This window comes from Malaya genurostris, chromosome 3 (genome assembly GCF_030247185.1).
Source record: "Malaya genurostris strain Urasoe2022 chromosome 3, Malgen_1.1, whole genome shotgun sequence".
NCBI classification, from domain to species: Eukaryota; Metazoa; Arthropoda; class Insecta; order Diptera; family Culicidae; genus Malaya; species Malaya genurostris.
This window is the reverse complement of record NC_080572.1, coordinates 254,280,421-254,300,220: the sequence shown is the minus strand read 5'-3', so window position 1 is coordinate 254,300,220 and position 19,800 is coordinate 254,280,421. Positions and strand designations below refer to the sequence as shown.

Sequence of the window (19,800 nt, the reverse complement as noted above, 5' to 3'; positions counted from 1 at the left end):
ATAGATGAGTGGGATCTTACTCATTTTTGAGTAACTATTTTTAAGCGTGTAGAGTAAGAGGCTTTCAGAAAGAATCAACAATTACCATTACCAAGTGCAAAAAGATCTATGCGAGAGCATCGTACTTGACACAGTGAAGACTTCGCAGGTTGAGTCTTCTTCTTTCTGGTAGGCGTCACCTCAATTGAGATGACGACCATTGATGGCACAGAAACTTAGGCTATATCGCCAGTTAATTTTCATTTATAGTCCAACGGACTTTTTTTTTCACTGGACTACAAGCGAAAATCTTGCTGTGTGGTTACATCGAGTCGCCAAAGTATGGATAACAATTTTTTCTTTCTCTCGAAATACTCGAATTTTCACCGCACTAACACGATACAACATGCTCCCCCGTTGAGAGATTCGCCGGAAGTGGAACGTGAAAAATGAGTGAGTAACAGTCTTTATAATGATAATCGTAATTTCGAATGTACTATTATTCACGAGGCATTATAATCTGATAACATCGAATTAGATTAGACGAATGAATTAGATGAAGATGAATACCTGAGCTTAAGATGACAACTTATGTAATAAATCGATTCAACAGTATCCCCAATATATACAATATATTTCAATCAGTATACGAAGGGGAAAATTAAATACATCCAAAGTGTCGTAACATCAACGAAAGCTAATGGACCATAAAACAGCATGCGTAAGTACTGGAAAACGTCGTAGCGTGAGCTGTTGGATACCGCTGTAAACTTGTTGAAAAATAAACTTTCTCAAATATTCCAATCCTCTTCTTATCTATTAATGACGGAACAAGATGACGATGGTGATTTGCGTATACTTACACAGTTTTTACGACACATCTATTAGTCTCTCTCTCTCTTTCTGAGTATTACATCTATATTGCCATACACACAATGCCGTGGGAGAATTGTGTAACCTGGTGGACGATGAAACAGCGTGTTCTAAGGATTGGCTCGTTCGGTGACAATGAAATATTCATACTCATATTACATTAGGAAAGACTCACCTACCTCCGAGCCGCACGTATCTGCTATGAAAAACTGAAGCAATTTTTGAAAAAGGCAGCTTTATAGCCACCGGCAGAAATAAAAATTTCGTGCTGAAATGGTTTATATTTCAGGTGAAATGACATAGTTTTATATCTGCGTGGACAGAGAATAGTGTGATCATTGTTTAATGGGAAAGGTCTGAATACAAAAGAAACGAGCAGTCATTGAACGGGGAACATATTGCTGAAATGAGGATTCTAAAATTCATACAACCGGCTCAAGGTATCTCCTGTTAGATGGGAATGAGAATGTGGATGGCTATTCAGTTTGGCGTAAGTACCGTAGAATTTCGATGATAAATGAATGAATGGAATATGGTATGCTTGTCACACCTGTCGATGTCATGTATTTCGATTCGCTTGGAACGAAATAAGGATTTCATAATCATATCCTATAATTAATACTGGTGAAAACAATAGAAGTCCAGCATCACATTATGCTATTTCGCTGGTCATACTCGTACAAGTATTTTCGTTTGCATTATTCATCTGCCACGAATAAGACATACGGCTCAGAATAACCCATGCACAAACTGTAACCCGTTTGATGGAATGATATCAGTATACTCTGAATGATAATACGCAAGATTTGCATTAGAAAAACATTTGAAAATCATATATCGCATTGATTAGAATTTTTTAGGAAAACTTGAGGTTGAATACCGCTTCTAATAAATATTACCTTTCTCATACAGAAAGGTTATACATTCACAATGAAAACCGATGCTAGAAGAGCTGAGTGTCATATACCATTGGAATCAGTTCGTCGAGTACGTAAAATATATGTGTGTATGTATGTGTGAATGTAACAAATATGCGCACTCGATTTCCTAGGAGATAGCTGGACCGACTTATATTCAAATGAAAGATCTCTTGGTCCCATAGGTTGCTTCTGAATTTTACTCGGATCAAACTTCCGATTCGGGAGTAACGGGAAAAATGTGAAAACAAAATGAAGAAAAATTGCACTCGATTTTCTCAAAGACCCTCAACCAATTTTCTTCAAGTTAAATTCAAATTATAGGCCTCATAGGCTGCCATTGAATTAGCCATTGTCTGCTATTTAATTTCATCTGGATCCGACTTCCTGTTCCGAAGTTGCGGGATAAAATGTGCAAAATGACCTGAATAAGTGCGCTCGATTTTTTCAGAAACTGCTCATCCAATTTTTACAAGCTTAGGCACCAATCAAAGGTCTTATAACCCTATATAATTTTACCAAAATTTATCCGGATACGACTTCCGGTTCCGAAATTTCGGGCTGATAAGTATCAAAATTTCATTTTCAGTAGCATGTTTTTATATACACGGAAAAATCAAGCCAAATACGTTCAAATAATCGTATAATTCTTCAATTTGGCAGGTATGATTAGTTAATAACCAAATACGTTGATTTTGGGTATATCGGATCACCGTTCCTGGTTGCGGAAGTATCGGGAAAGTGGTTGTGTGCTTCAAACCGGAAATCACTCTAATTTCTCTGAAACGACCAGACGGATCTTTCCAAACTCAGATTTAAATTAAACGTATTATGTTTCCATTAGTAGAATTTAATCAGATCTGGCTTCAGGTTCCGGAAATACAGAGTATTGTGATGAAATTGCAACCTTGCATATAGAGCGATAATGCAAAAAACGTAAAAATTCGTTTTAATTTCATTCTAAACTTTTTCAATTTATAGGATATGCCAGTTGTTGGCCAAATGAATCGAATTCAGCTATGCCGGTTCCAGAAGTACCGGAAATAGTGGTCAAAAACTCAAAAGCGGAACTCTCTTCCTTTTATCAGAAACAGCTGAGTCGATTTTCACAAACTTAGACTCAAAAAAAAAAGGGTCAACGTATATAAAAGTAGACTACTTTTGACCTTTGTTCGGATCTTACTTCCCGTTTCGAAACAACAAGTGTTTAAAATTTCAATCCGTCATTTAGAGTGAAAATGCAAAAATAACGTTAAAACTGCTGAAAATTGAAAAGGTTATGCCAATGTATGGCCAAACAAAGTTTTATATTTCTATTCAATATTCAAAGAGAAGTTTTTTGAAGAATCCCTTAGTAATATAAAAGTAATAAAAGTGGCATCATAACACCGTTAGGAGGATTAAAACAGTTTTTTTACTTGTTTGATGTTACAAAGACTGTCCCAGAAAGTATGGACGCACTTTGATTTCGCTGTAAATAATTCACAAGTGTTAGATATTCAAATTTTATTCGATATACTGGTAATATTAGATTACAACTACAGAATATTATTCTCAGCGTTTGCTTTTTAGCCATTGTAGACTAGCTGGCGCACCTTCTTGCGAACGTTCCTCATTAAATTCCGTACAGACTTCTTGGCGACAAGTTTTGACACTTTTTTCCTATCGTTTTCGAACTGTTGAATGGTTTCGGCTGCCGAGACATGTTTCCTAAGATGTGCCTTCGTTAATGCCCAAAATTCCTCAATTGGTCGAAGTTGTGGGCAATTTGGTGGATTCATGTCTTTTGGGACGAAAGTGACATTTTTGGTAGTATACCATTCTACCTGTCGATTTCGAGTAGTGGCAAGAAGCAAGATCTGGCCAGAATACAACAGGATCTTTGTGGCTTCGAATCATGGGTAGAAGTCGTTTTTGTAAAAATTCCTTGATGTATATTTCGCTGTTCATTGAAGCAGTGGTGATGAAGGGTTTCGAAATCTTACCGCAGCTACAAATTGCTTGCCAGACCATAGCTTTCTTACCAAATTTTTCGACTTCGATCGATGTCCCGGACTGGTTTAATACTTGCTCTTCTCGAAGCGTTTAATATTGTGGTCCCGGTAAGGATTTGTAATCGAGATTCATGTAGGTTTTGTCGTCCATGATTATGCAGTTCAAATTTCCAGCAAGAATCCTATTGTACAGCCTATTGTATATATTCGAACCCTCGGCCTGATCGATGCTTCTTGTTTCGGACTACGTTTTGGTTGTTTCTGCTTCTTATAGATTCGAAGATTCAAACGTACTTTAGCACGAAGAACATTCGACTTCGAAGTGCTCACTTTTTTGGCCACATCCCGAACTGAAACCTCCTTCTTTTGCTCGAACACCTTCAGTATACGTTTTTTCGAGCCGTTTTCGATTTATCCTCAAAGGTGTTATCCTCACCGAGCTTCCTGATGGCTGATTCCTTTTCCACTTACTCCTTCCATTTTTGCTATCTTTCTCAGTACGCGTTGTGTGCACCATTTGTACACAATTTTTCGACGTTGTTCTGCTGAAAGTCCACGCATTTCGAAACAAACTAAACCATTGCGTAATGGCAGCGGATTTTGGTTGCGTCCATACTTTCTGGGACAGTCTTTAGATCATAATTTACGATATTACTTCAAGTAAAAATATTAATTCGTAAGCAAATACCACTTTAATCATCTTTTTCTTTATAAGGAACAGTACCCCCCCACCCTTCCGGCGAATGACCATTAATGGTTAAAACCGGGGTGAAATAAAATAACGATAATAATGATAATAATAATAATAATAATAATAATAATAATAATAATAATAATAATAATAATACTAATAATAATAATAATAATAATAATAATGATAATAATAATAATAATAATAATAATAATAATAATAATAATAATAATAATAATAATAATAATAATAATAATAATAATAATAATAATAATAATAATAATAATAATAATAATAATAATAACAATAATAATAATAATAATAATAATAGTAATAATAATAACAATCATAGTTTTATAAATTGAAACAATCATAAAATAAATTGTGATAGTTGATGATAGTTGTGAACCAAGGCACCTGCCATGGAGGTTGCCTTGGGCCAAATGCTAACAAATTTTCAAGTTCATTTTTTATGTATAAATAAGAAAAGAATTGTTTACAAAAATGAACACAATGATGATAGGGCGACACGCGCTTTATATATGTAGATATGTATTTCATCTGTTGCGTTCTACACATGTTCCAGAGTAACGTACTCGGTACAGCATCTCCACGGTAAGAAGAAGGGTGAAGGTTCGAGTTCTTTCTCTGGGTAAGTATAAAATTTTGGAAAATTATCATTTTTCGTTATCTCGTTCATTTTCATCTTTTCAACCGACGCTCGTTAGTAGTAATGAGTGTAAAATTCTGACTCCCTCATAATCTTCTTTGGTTAATCTTTGAATGGTTCTCATAATATTTTTAAAGATCTTTCTTCGTTTAACAATGAGAAATGTGGTAGAGGCAAAATATTATTTTGTTTTGTTTACATATCGATTCTCAATTATCTCAGTTGTATGATTAATAATGATCCGAAAAAAAAACATTTTGTATTCTATTGTTGACCTATTTCGGGGATTAGCATTCAAATAATTATTCCACAAGGGTTGAGGAGAAGTTTGTGCACAGATTGCATTATCTTACATTTCGGCGACGTTGTTGTTGTTGTGGTACTTGTTTTTTTTTTTTGAAAATATATTTATTAAAAACGTTAGCTCAAGATGCCAAGGGCATGTTTTACTTGTTGTTAGCTTTTAGTCTCTTCACCGTATTTGTTATTGATCGGGATGTTACTAGAAGTAGACGAATGTTATTGTACATTGGTTGCAGGTGATGTTTAAGTCGATGTTTACTATTTATCTACGATGGTCGCAATGTCACTGCCAATTACTAGTGTTTTTTTTCTTAATTTAGATGGCGGTCTTCGCACTCGATGCTTCGCCGTTCATGGATTACCATAGACTAAAGCTAGCAAACATGTAACAGGTTATGTTTATAGATTCTGTTGATTTTTATGTGAACGAAACTATCGGCTCTGGAAACCATAGATAATGATTTAGAATACAAGGAAAATTAGATATTATTACCAACGAACGAGGAATACCCCTGACCGGAAAAGTTCAATAATATTAATCTACTTTCCACAGATTATTGATTAAAAGAAAATTTTCTCACTCGATACTCGTTTTCAATGCTTCAAATCAATCCTCAATTTATATAAAGTTCACATGTACATTCAGGAATGTATTTTTTTATATTGCAGAAGGCATTTATCCATATCGTATCCTTTTCAGAAACGTTTCTTCTATATATAAATGAGTAATTTTAAAAATTGTAGTCACATTCTCTTCCTCCGATCAATTGTCATTCTGAAAATAATTAAATTAGGGTTACTGTTCGTGCTCCACGAGAATTCTTTCCTATGTATGAAATCTATATTCATGGTGTTTGGTCGCTCGCTTGGTGGGATTAAAACGAAATTGGACCTAACTAACATTGCTAGCACACGACCGATGAAGTTCTTTTGCAATATATGTCTATGGAAACACACAAGTATAGTGAAACAAGGGTCGAAAACGGAACCCCTTACTCGTTGAAAGGCACAAGGTGTCTGATAAACACCCATGTTCCCAAACTATTGCTTTGACATGGTGAGCTGCTATCACTTCCCGGAAAAATCTATGGATTCAAATCCCAATCGTTGAATGTGGAATCATCTTCCCGTGAAACTTGTTCCGTATCTATAGTTTGATCACGTTCGAATTTTAAGCTCGCAAACCATTCGGTATCAAATCCCATCACTTTACATTCCGAGGCATTTCACAAAGACCGCGACGAGCATGCTAAAAAAAACCGTGAAATTAAAGAAGTAGTCGTTCCAAAAGTGTTGAGATGTTGTTCTTCACTAGCGGTGGGCCGGAAACAGAGCTGCAACTAACATATCCTTCAGAATATAAAGAGATGTTTTTTTTTCGTTTGTCAGTTATTTTCATATTCATTCGCCATAAACGTACGTAATAAACAATGTAATGGCCTTTTTATTCAAATGTTTGTGGAAGTTGTTCCATCATTTATCAATTATGTGCTTCTGAAACTTGATGTATAGCTTCTTTGCCCTGGAAACAAATTTAATTATCGTGCAAATAACTTTATCAATTACTTTTCTTGACTTTTGCAAGTGCACCTGCTTTGGACTTCGCAGAGAGAGAGCGAAAAAAAGAAAGTTTCAAGTTTTTTAGCTTGTATTCCTAGTAATTAGATAACCAAACAATTTCGGAGCACACCACATTTAGCAGCTTATTAGAGAACACAAAGTATTATTGCACGATAGAGCAAATCTTGAAATGGATAATAAGTTCTCAAATTCAACAAACTTTAATTTGGATGAAACTTTGCATACGTTCTTCGTATGGCAAACCATTTGTTTTGTGCGGATGGAGAGGCCGATTCAATTCAAGATTGATTTTCAAGAAGGGCGTTTGTATTTAGGGGACGAGTATAGCGTGCTTTTAACGCAGCCCACCTGGGTTCGATTCCCAACCCCGCACATAGGATCTGAAAGTTTTTGTGGACCGAAGAGGTCAATGAGGTTAAAACGAAAAAAAAAGTCAACACATACAGGAACAGTTATTTTGAATTAAACATACAATTATCAATAGCTTGCTAAAGTTTCGCAATTCAACAAAAATCTGAGTACATTAAATGTTGTGTCTAAATATCTCGTGAACGAAAAAAAAAGAAATTTCATTATGAGCTAATTTATTGCCATTGAACTAATGCGGAGATTTAATTGCGTGAATAACTATTCAACATAAAAAAATTAAAGATTTTTAAAAGCCTAAACATAGTTTTAACTGTATCTTCTTAAATTTTAAACAGATTTTTTTCAATAACAGCAAATGCTGCTTCTAGTATCAAAATAATAATATTGCAAAAAATAGAGATACAATTTGTTTTTTAATTTATTTTTTAAAATAATTTTCTCATACTTGAAAAATCGTTAACCTTTTTTTCAGTGCATATTTTTGCCTTTCTCATATAGAAAGGTTATGCAATCACTTGAAAAACCGACTAGTAAAAATCATAGTGTCATATACCATACGACACAGTTCATCGAGCTGAGCAATGCCTGTGTGTGTATTGGTCAAATAATCTCACTAGGTTTTCTAAGAGATGGCTGAACCAATTTTCACAAACTTAGATTCAAATGAAAGGTCTCATGATCCCATACGGAATTCCTAAATTTCATCCGGATCCGACTTCCGGCTCCAGAGTTATAGGGTAAAGTGTGTTAAATATTGTATACCATCACTTAAACCGGCGAAAGAAAAACCTTAAAAAAATTCTAAACTGGTCTCAAAACTACACAAATCGATAGTCATTATCAGTAGGTAACTAAACATATCGATTACGGCATCGGAAATAGTGGTCATATATTCCAAAATGGCGAAACAAAAACCGTGAACAAATTTCTAAACTGGACTCAAAACCGATATACCCAATCTTAGGATCAAATGAACGATCTTATGATCCTACCAAAAATTACTGCATGTTTTCGGATACAACAAAAATTTAAACCGTCGTTTAGAGTACGATGGCAAAATCGTATTAAGTCTTCAAAATTTGAATAACAACAAGTAGAGTTTGTACCTCATGTTAGTTGGTGGCCTTACGCACCGACTCCGATTAAACCTGTTCTCGGGTTCCGGTACCGGAAGTGCATATAATAGTGAACCCACTTCGTTTTCTTAATGATGACCTATGCGAGCAAAGCACTTTTCATTATGTATGTTATACTCATTAATGCACAAACAATCCCTTAGTTTCTTTCAAAAATCAAAGAAAATTTTTTTGAATAGAATACCACAATATTATTTGAGAATAGCATCATTACACAACTAGGTGGATTAAAACAGGTTTTTCAAAGTAGGTTTCCATTCCGAATTTTATTCAATTAATAGTTTTTGAGCTCAAGCGATTTCAAGCTAAACGGTCGAGATCTCAGAGATGGCTGGACCGATTTTGATCAAACTAGTCGCAAATGAAAGATGTCCCCGTCACCCTGAACGCTATTCAATGGTTTTTAGATCGGATGTTTACTTTTTGAGTTATGCGAAGTTTTATGTCAAAATTTTCAGTTTTTTGACAGTATCTGTCACAATTGACCTTGAAAACAGAATATATTTTCAGACTTAGATTCCGCTCGGTAATACCTATCCAACAAGCCATAGATTGTTGAAATCCATCCATTTTTAACGAAGATATCGAAATTTTTGTGTAAGCGAGTTTTTTCCCTATACCAGCAGTAGAAGTTTTGAGCACTGTCTGGCAAAGAAATGCTTGGGAGCAACATAAAACACGATTTTTTATACTGTTACATACATTTGTTTCTAAGTATATCGTTCGAATATGACATATGAAAACCAGATGATGGCAGAATTTTCGAGTTGAAAGCAATTCCATAATTATATTGATTTAAACTATTTACAGCAATAAATGATGGAAAAACATAACATAAGCTATATACCATTCGAATCAGTTCGTCGAGATCAGCAAATGCGTGTGTGACAAATAATTTCACTCAATTTTTTTCAGAGATGACTCAACCGTTATCTACAAACTCAGATTAATATTAAAAGTCGTATGCTCCCAAACAAGATTACCGAATTATGTTTGGTTCCGATCTCTGGTTCCTTAGCTACAGGATGATATGTGAAACGAAATAAAAATTGTGTAACTCATTTTTCGCGTAGATGGCTGAACCGATCTAAGATTCAAATGAAATCTAAGAATCATCTAAGATTTAAATGAAAAGTTTTAAGATTCTATAAAACATCTTGTTTTTCAGTCAGATCCAATTTCCGGTTTCGGAGATACAGGGTGATTAGTATAAAAATGTCTATTTCGCATAAACTAATTAGGTTTATCGGGTTAGCAGATTTGGATAGTCGAGAACCAAATAAACTTATTTCATTTTTGGTTGTATTCAGTTTCCGTTTCGGAAGGCACCCAAAAATTTAATTCGCACTACGATTCCTTAAAGAAGTCTACGTTGATTTTCGAACATTTTGAAACAAATGTAAACTATACAGCTACTCAGGTGAATTTGTCTGACTTCGGCTACACCGAATTTCGAATTCCGGTTCCAGTATCGAATCATTTTCTCAAAAAATCCAAATCGAATTTCAGAAACCAAAGTGCAAATTAAAATAAATATCATTTTATCCAATTCTGACTTCCGATTCTGGAATTGTAGGATGATGAATTTTTAAAATTCAAAGCGATATATAAGATGACAATCCCGAAAAGCTTTAAAGTTGGACTCAAAAATATTGCAATTTATTCGTCATATGGCCATACGAATCGGTTTGGGTTATGCTGGTTCCTGAATACCGGCTCTAGAAGTACCTTAAATTAATATAAACTCTAAAGTGGAAATTACTTCGACATATCATGGAATGTTTAATCGATTGTTACACTTTTAGATTCAAATTCGATCCGATTTGCAGTTTCGACATTACAGAGTAATAAGTGATTAAAATCTCAAATTGCCACTTGAAACGACGGACATTAGAATAATGTCATGAAAACTGAAACACCGAAGAATATTTATACAAAAACACATGCGGATTGATAAAGAAAAGGTATCATCGCACAGCTAGGTGGATTAAGCACGTTTTTTTTTACGAATAATTAAAAAATTCTTGCAAATGCTTTTAACTTTTCTTAGTTTATGATTGGTTTAGAGTGAATCACAGTGAACCAAAAATATACCGGATCTCAGTACTCGGTCCCGTACGAAAAAGGGGACGTATACTCCAAACCGGTACTAAGTCCAATTTATCAGAAACTGTTGGACCGATTTCCACAAATTTTGATACATATTAAAGGTCGTTGTTGTAGAACTTTGTCCGGATCCGGTTCCGGAATTACAGGGTGAAGTATGTTTGAGATTGTAATCCGTCATTTAGAACGACAATGGAAAATAAGGAGAAATTCTCCTAATTTTTGCTCAAAACTGTTTCAATGTTTAGCTTATATTAATTATTGACCAAACGAAGCGATTTTGGTTATACTGATACTGGTACCGGAAAGAATGGTCAAAAACTCAAGAAACGGATATCACTTCATTTTATCACAGGCGTCAAAACCAATATTCGAAAAATCAAATAGGGTTAGGTTCAAACAGTTTTTTGAAAAACGGTTTAGACGCCTGTGATAAAATGAATCAAACAGTTACATTATTAATACTGTTTGTAAATTAAAATGATTATGTGTAAATTAGGTCAATCTTTCTTGTTCTAACTCAAGATTCAAAGAAAAGGTTCTGGAGAGTCCATTTGTAAAATTTATGAAAGCAAAAGTGATATGCAATTTGCTGAGATTTGTGTTGAAAATGTCAAAATTTAATTTAAATTAAATTAAATTTTTAAGTTTTTTGTTTAATATGTATTCATTGTTCATACATTTAATCGGGAAAACAAAATCCAGTCATTTTACCGGATATACAATTTTTATACAATTCCGGTAAATGAATGAATTTAATTTAATATTCATTAGTACCGCCTTATTGATTGTGAACGAGTAAAAACGAAAGTATTTTGATAGAGTTCTGCTGCCGCGTAATCATATTGCCTTGCGTTTGCCAGATACCATCAAGGGGACCAGTTGGAAGATTTGCATTACGCGTCGAAAAACTAGTCATTATTTTCAACACTATTCAGCAGAAAAAGTTTTGCATTCAGTATTTTGTTTCATAATCGCATTCACGGATAAAAGGCCAGCTTGGAAAAAAAAATGACGGAAATCATTGACATCCATCGAAAACCGACTTCTAATCGTCATCCTTAAACGCCAACATTAGGGGTTCCTTTCAGAGCTACCGTTATTACCATACATTTTTTTATGTTAATAAGTTATGCTTTAGTATAGGTATACCATATCACATTCTTGAAACGAGGATGTGAAAACTTGAACAATTAGAGGGACTATTAATATATGCAAGTGTAGTGGAAGCATGTCAGTTTAATTCGTATTCACGTCATCCAGTAATATCTCTGTCATTATCCAACAGCCGTTTTAGTCATCTATTATGATTGTTAGAAAAATAAATGAATGAAAAAAGAAAGTACCTGTTAGGTAAAATGAATCTGTGTCAATCCTTATGTTCACATCTGCCACATAATCCACAGTACTAGTAGATGGTAATATAATTATGCGGCTTCTTAACGGCTCCTGTTTACCAACGAACGAATCGTTTTTCCGCTGAATCAAGAGAGGTTTATTTATTCCAGTTACTTTCGATACGATCGTTCCGAGCACAAAATTATAATATAGATTCTATAAACCCAAAGCAGGCACTCGCGAGTAAACGAAAATTCGCACTCGCCGAATCGAATTAACGTTCGCGTAAGAAAACGCTTGTCACTTAAACCGACACTGCAGTATCCTTCAGCACACAGAAAACCTGCGAACGATGATAAATTCAAAAATAATCACTGCCATGGCAGTATCATGTGACAGTGTTTCGATTTTTCCTTCCTAGGCACTGTTTGCTTTGCACGAACGCAATACAACCTGTTTCGAGTCACTTCGGTTCACCGATCTTACACAAAAATAAACTCCTTGTGATAGTAGACGAGCAGCGTGCGTAAACAACGACAATGGATGCCAGACAGGCAAGGAAAACAGTATGCTCCACTAATCATTTGCCTGTCAACCGCCCGTGTCAACGGCAACCAACCGTGCCGTGGCAAGGAAGCGTAATTCACTAATCACTTTACACTTTCAACATCCAAGAGGTTAAATCACCAACATAAGCCTGTCTATCACTTGACCTACATATTTCATTTCTCACCATTCCTGGTTATCATGGTCAAACCATTGCTTTATTTACTATCTATACATACGATTCATTTGATATCAGATGATTGTATGAAAAAAAAACTCGTGTTGCACATTGGACAGAACACTGATGTCAACCACCGCCGAAAACACTCGTGAGCTAACAATTTTTCTACGGTACAACAAGGACAACGACTGTTATTTATAACCGCTGTCGTCGGTAGCCGGCAAACGACTGAGGATAAAGACTGTTTGGTTTAAACAGTTTGTTTTTTGTGATGCATGTTTGGTGTTATTCCGGTTTCTAGTACTGCACCGTGCAACAACCATAGTGTCGTTGGGTGGCGTGATGAAACATGTTGCTCGTGACACTTTTCCAATCTACCCATGAACGGTGGAAACTAGATTGTCCTTCTATTTTATAAACGAGATAAAAACATTGCGATATTTAGTCACATAACGGTGGTGCCATTCTACATAAACAACAGTATTTAGACAACGAATAAGCAATTAAGTATGTCCGGTTTAATTTTAATTTGGTTCCTTCGTGTTTGGTGCCGATAGAAGTATCAGTAAAAAGGAAGGTTTATACTTTGATATCCGATTGTCGAAATGAAAGTATGATCAAGGAAACAAGACAATTTGTCTAGGCATCATCTAACTAGACCAATAAATTGTAATAGTTCGGAGTTTAGAAGGTTTTTGACGTTTATTCCATCATCACTTAAAACGATCTGGAACCAGAGGTTGAGGCCGGATAAAACACAGCACAAACTTATTGTCCCGACCGATATTGTGAGCCTAAGTTGGTCAAAATTGGTTGAGCCGTCTCTTCCGGTGTTTCCCGGAACCGGTGAGATAGAACGAAGTGAGATAGTTTAACTTTCTACTAAAATAACTTACTTTTTCTATTCACTCAATATTTTTAAAGGCTACTATGAAACCATTAATCCAGTTTGGAAGGCTTATTGAAAACATTTTCGGTTTTGGAGGTCTCCCTGGCCCGATTGCAACTATCTTAAACTCGCTTGAAAGCTTTTATTAGACCATTGATCAAGTTTTGAAGGTTCATGATAATCGCTTCTGGTTTCGGAGATATAAACTTATAGATGACGAAACGAATTAATTATCAATCAGTATTACTACCATTTGCACTTGAAAAAATTACAACACTCGTTTTGCACAAAATTTCACATTCTTTATTTTGTTTTTTCGAGAAACGGATATTTGTGACGAAAATTTTGATTTAGTGTGTGTTGAGGACAACCCTATCGCGCGGTACCACCCGGTACTCCGCAAACCGCTAGGCTCTCACTTGACTGTATAGCTGTCGTAGTGAGATGCTGGAGATGCGTATATATGTGAATAATTGCGGTTGTCAGTTTCCGTCAGATAGTATCCGTCCTGAGTATAAGTAGTATACGTCCAGTAATGTATAATTTCGGATACGCTGTCAGTATGTACCATTTTAACGTGTTCGGTAATAAATAAGTTTTATAGTCGTTATCGTTCGTGTTAATTATTTTCTTTGTACTGATGACCCGCATCTAGTACCGGGGTCGTCCAGATACAAAAGTGGCGACGAGTATTCGCGTGTGTAGTTAGTTTTCTTGTACCGAAAAGAAAACCTAACCAAACATTCCGTCTCCCACGCGGAAGAAACGAAAGTGGAGTGAGATGGCTGATAACGGTAGTGATCAGAACGGACAGAATGGTGTTGACCCCCCGGGAGAGTTAAATCAGCGACAGCAGTTGAACCTGCCGATTAATCCCGCGCCGGCGGCCCGCCAGCAGCAGCAAATTTTTGCTCCCGTTGTGACGTCACATCAACAGCAGCAGCCGTTCATTCCAGTGTCTGTTTCGCAGCAGCAGCAATTGCCAACCATTCCACCTCATCAATCACAATCACAGGCTAGTGGAAATATGATGATGCAAATAATGCAGATGATGCAGCAGACGATGGCACAAAGTCAGCTTCAACACCAGCAGTTAATGGCTCAGCTGGTACACCGACAGCAACAATCTGATGAGCAGCAACAACAGTTCCTTCGCAGTATCGCATCGTCGATTAATGTTCAAGTGCCACCAAATCCGGAACAGTTACTTGATTCTTTGGCCAGCAACATTAAGGAATTCCGGTACGATGCTGAAAATAATGCAACCTTTGCAGTGTGGTACTCCAGATACGATGATCTTTTCGAGAAGGATGCTGCTAGGTTAGACGACGAAGCAAAAGTTCGTTTGCTTATGCGAAAGTTGGGTTTAGCAGAGCATGAAAGGTACGTGAGTTACATTTTACCCAAACTGCCAAAAGATTTCAGCTTCGTCCAGACAGTGAACAAGCTTAAGAGTCTGTTTGGAGCGAAAGAATCGGTTATTAGTCGCCGTTACCGATGTCTGCAAATAACGAAGAATCCTACTGAGGATCACGTAGCATTTGCCTGCCGTGTAAACAAAGCTTGTGTGGAATTTGAGCTGGGAAGGCTCACCGAGGAGCAGTTCAAATGCTTGGTGTATGTGTGTGGACTGAAATCCGAGAGTGATGTTGAGATACGTACCCGTCTCCTCACCAAAATCGAAGACAGTAATGACGTTACCTTGGAGCAGCTCTCAGAAGAGTGTCAGCGCATATTCAATCTTAAACATGACAGCGCCATGATTGAATCGCAGACTCCGTATGGTCAGGTACAATCAATTAGAAAGTTTGGTGGAAAGCGGTTCGGCAAGCGTGACCGAGAGCAATCAAAACGTCTTTCTTCTAATGCCGTCAAGAAGCCAAGTTACCCGTGTTGGCTTTGTGGTTCGTTACACTACAGTCAGGATTGTAGTTATAAAAATCACAAATGTTCCGATTGTGGTTCTTTTGGACATCGTGAAGGGTACTGCGATAGTGCCAAATCCAGGAAACCCAGAAGCAGGCGTAAGAAACGTGATGTATCATCGAAGGTGGTAGTAGTTGATGTTTGTAGTGTGCAGCAACGACGCAGATTTGTTTCCGTTGCAGTGTCCGGAATAGACATTCGACTGCAACTCGACACCGCTTCTGACATCACAGTAATCAGTAAGGACATTTGGAAGAAACTTGGCAGCCCTGCCTTATCTCCTGCGACAGTGAAGGCAAGAACAGCATCTGGTAGCATCTTGAAGCTCGACGGTGAATTCGAATCTGATGTCACTATTGGAAAGTGCACTCGACGTGAACTAATCCGTGTCACTGAAAAACAACTTCATTTACTTGGCACTGATATGGTCGACAGTTTCAACCTTTGGTCCGTACCCATGGACACTTTTTGTTGTCATGTGTTAAGCTCTCCGACATCAACTAGCACACTCAAAACCATGTTTCCTAAGGTTTTCAACGATCAGTTAGGTTTATGCTGTAAAACAAAAATCAAGCTGGAACTGAAGGAAAATGTTCGTCCCATTTTCTGCCCGAAACGTCCTGTGGCTTACGCAATGTATGATGCCGTTGACCGGGAACTAGAGCGTTTGCAAAAACTTAACATCATCACGTCGGTTGAATATTCGGAGTGGGCCGCTCCGATCGTCGTCGTCCGCAAAGCTAACGGATCTATACGAATTTGTGGAGATTATTCCACTGGATTGAATGCAGCTCTTCAACCGAATCAGTATCCACTTCCATTGCCGGATGATATTTTCGCCAAGCTGGCTAATTGTCAGGTATTCAGCCAGATTGATTTATCCGACGCTTTCCTACAGGTGGAAGTCGATGAGCGGTACCGTAAGTTGCTCACTATCAATACACATCGTGGTCTCTATTCTTACAACCGCCTACCGCCTGGTGTAAAAGTTGCACCTGGTGCGTTTCAACAAATCATAGACACAATGCTAGCTGGTCTAGAATGCACCTGTGGCTATCTTGATGACGTCATAGTTGGTGGTCAAAATGTAGAGAAACATGATCGTAACTTACAAGCAGTCTTGAAGCGAATCCAAGATTTCGGTTTCACCATACGAGTTGATAAATGTGCATTCCGTAAGCAGCAAGTACAGTATGTGGGACACGTCATCGATAGTCGTGGTTTACGTCCGGATCCAGCCAAGATTGAGGCGATATCCAAGATGCCCCATCCTACTGATGTATCCGGCGTGCGATCTTTTCTCGGTGCTATCAACTATTATGGGAAGTTCGTGCCCAACATGAGAGAGTTACGTTTTCCGCTTGATAATCTTCTGAAATCTGATGCTAAGTTTCAGTGGACACCTGAATGTCAGAAAGCGTTCGAGCAATTTAAGAGAATTCTCTCCTCGGATCTACTTCTTACGCATTATGATCCTAAGCGTGAGATGATCGTATCGGCCGACGCTTCTTCCGTTGGTCTAGGCGCTACGATTAGTCACAAGTTTCCTGATGGCACAATTAAGGTCGTTCAACACGCTTCCAGAGCGCTAACGAAAACCGAGCAGAATTACAGTCAACCGGATCGTGAGGGTTTAGCCATCATATTCGCCGTTACGAAATTCCATAAAATGCTTTTTGGAAGGCATTTTCGGTTGCAAACCGATCATCAACCGTTGCTTCGCATCTTCGGATCTAAGAAGGGAATTCCGATCTACACCGCTAACCGTCTTCAACGTTTCGCGCTGAACCTCCTGCTCTACGATTTCGACATTGAATATGTCCCCACTCACAAGTTTGGTAATGCCGATTTATTGTCACGTTTGATCAATCAGTACGTCAAGCCTGAAGAGGATTATGTCATCGCGAGCCTCAACCTAGAAGAGGATCTCAGGTCAGTCGTATCGAATGCGGTTAAAGTGTTACCTCTAAATTTCAGAACCATCGCACAAAGCACACAAGCAGATCCAGTTCTTCGAAAGGTATATCATTACATTCAAAACGGTTGGCCCCATAGCAAATTGTCGGGATCAGACATTCTACGATTCCACGTCAGACAGGAATCACTTTCTGTGGTAGATGGTTGTATCATGGTTTCAGAGCGACTCGTCATTCCGTCGCAGCACCGTAAACGATGTCTAGAACAACTCCATCTGGGTCACCCCGGAATGCAACGTATGAAAGCTCTAGCTCGAAGCTATGTGTACTGGCCCGGTGTGGATTCAGATATCGTCAATTTTGTCAAAGCGTGCCACCAGTGTGCTTCCGTAGCCAGATCACCTCCGCATGCTCCACCAGTATCGTGGTCCAAGCCGACCGCTCCGTGGCAGCGGGTTCATATCGACTACGCAGGACCAATCGAAGGCGATCATTATCTGATTGTCGTCGATGCTTTTACCAAGTGGCCTGAGATCATCCAAACGAACCGTATAACGTCAGTGGCAACCATCAGCATTCTTCGTAGTTTGTTTGCTAGATTCGGTATGCCAGTTACAATAGTTAGCGACAACGGTTCTCAATTTACAAGCGCCGAATTTCTCGATTTCTGTATCTCCAACGGAATCGATCATATTACAACAGCACCGTTTCATCCACAATCAAACGGCCAAGCGGAACGATTTGTGGACACATTTAAAAGAGCCGTGAAGAAAATTCGAGAGGAGAGAGGATCGATACAACATGCATTGGATATTTTCTTGCTTACGTACCGAAGCACGCCCAACCGAGCCTTACCAGACAATATTTCGCCATCCGAAGCAATGTTCGGTCGAAGGATTCGCACGTGTCTTGAGCTCCTGCGTCCTCCGCCGCTACATCCACCAGTGTCAACATTCGAAAATCCTAGACAACCTAGATGCTTCAATCGTAACGACTCAGTTTATGCCAAGCTACATAGTCGTAACGGATGGAAGTGGGCTCCAGGAACAATCGTTGAGAAAATCGGAGATGTTATGTATAATGTGTGGATTGAAGATCGCAGAATGCTACGCTCACATGTTAACCAGCTTCGAAGTCGTCTGTCTGGGGGTATGGAAATGAAAGGACTCGTAGAGCAAACCACATCTCATCAGTCTCCGTTGCCGCTCGATATTCTGTTGAATGCTTGGAATCTAACTAGGCAGTCGTCGGTTGCTGGAACATCATCGGTTGACCCGAGTGTTACCGCATCGTCACCTACATTAACACCTTACTCTAGTCCTGAGCATGTTCCATTGGGTTCGACGCCGGCTCGTGCGACATCTACGCCTCAACACGATGTTGCAACAAGTTCGTCTATGTCATCGTCATCAGCATCGAGTGACACACCAGCGTTACCGTCTTCATCAACATCGACTGAATTCGAGTCAGCCATCGAAGTGGAGTCTGTGGTAGATCTTCCTAGGCGTTCTTCTCGTGCAAGAAGACAGCCTCACAGGTTCGATCCCTACCACCTTTATTAAGAGGGGAGATGTTGAGGACAACCCTATCGCGCGGTACCACCCGGTACTCCGCAAACCGCTAGGCTCTCACTTGACTGTATAGCTGTCGTAGTGAGATGCTGGAGATGCGTATATATGTGAATAATTGCGGTTGTCAGTTTCCGTCAGATAGTATCCGTCCTGAGTATAAGTAGTATACGTCCAGTAATGTATAATTTCGGATACGCTGTCAGTATGTACCATTTTAACGTGTTCGGTAATAAATAAGTTTTATAGTCGTTATCGTTCGTGTTAATTATTTTCTTTGTACTGATGACCCGCATCTAGTACCGGGGTCGTCCAGATACAAAAGTGTGTTCTTTCTTTTTTCTGGAAACATTTTTCTTTTGCTTTAAATCAACATATGTTAGCAATGTTGAGAGTCACTTTGGTCTAGAATGAACAATGAAAAGACCATTGCATAGTGGTCCGAAACGGGAAATTAGCGTGACAAAAATATTATCACTATAAAATATTAGTTTTTTGTAGTTGGTGTCTTCACAAAAGTTGTTTGTAATCAAATGGTACTCCTTTTGATGAAAAAAGTTACTAGGGTGGTCCTCATTTAGATTGAAATCTGAAATCTATCTTTCCTAATTAAACTCGTAAATGATTTTGTTGTACAATAGAGTTGTAGGAAATTTTATTTTGAGCTGCTTTGCTGAAAAAAACACCTCTCTAGCTTTTCATTCGATCGAGTTACATCAATTTTCCCGAGTGAAAGTAGGGTGGCTCCTGAAAAATCACTTTTTTTGTTCTAACTTTTTTGTGAAACGTTCTACCAAAAAGTTGTCTTCAGAAGAGT

At 37.9% G+C, this 19,800-nt stretch overlaps 2 protein-coding genes across 2 annotated transcripts in view; one reads left to right on the top strand and one right to left on the bottom strand.

The window, feature by feature from the left end:
• LOC131435072 (uncharacterized) overlaps window positions 1–12,898 on the bottom strand; it is a 57,485-nt gene extending 44,587 nt beyond the window's left edge. Inside the window, exon 1 of the mRNA XM_058602565.1 lies at window positions 11,966–12,898. The gene's annotated coding sequence lies outside the window, so the exon portion shown is untranslated. The remainder of the gene's footprint in view (window positions 1–11,965) is intronic.
• Window positions 12,899–13,940: 1,042 nt separating this feature from the next.
• Window positions 13,941–19,296, top strand: LOC131438622 (uncharacterized protein K02A2.6-like). The gene has a single exon (XM_058608753.1). It carries the CDS (start codon window positions 14,355–14,357, stop codon window positions 18,975–18,977), a length of 4,623 nt encoding a protein of 1,540 aa, XP_058464736.1. The 5' UTR covers window positions 13,941–14,354; the 3' UTR covers window positions 18,978–19,296.
• Window positions 19,297–19,800: the final 504 nt, after the last annotated feature.

Coding starts and splice junctions, on each gene's coding strand:
- LOC131438622 (XM_058608753.1), top strand. CDS start 14,355: ATGGCTGATAACGGTAGTGATCAGAACGGACAGAATGGTGTTGACCCC.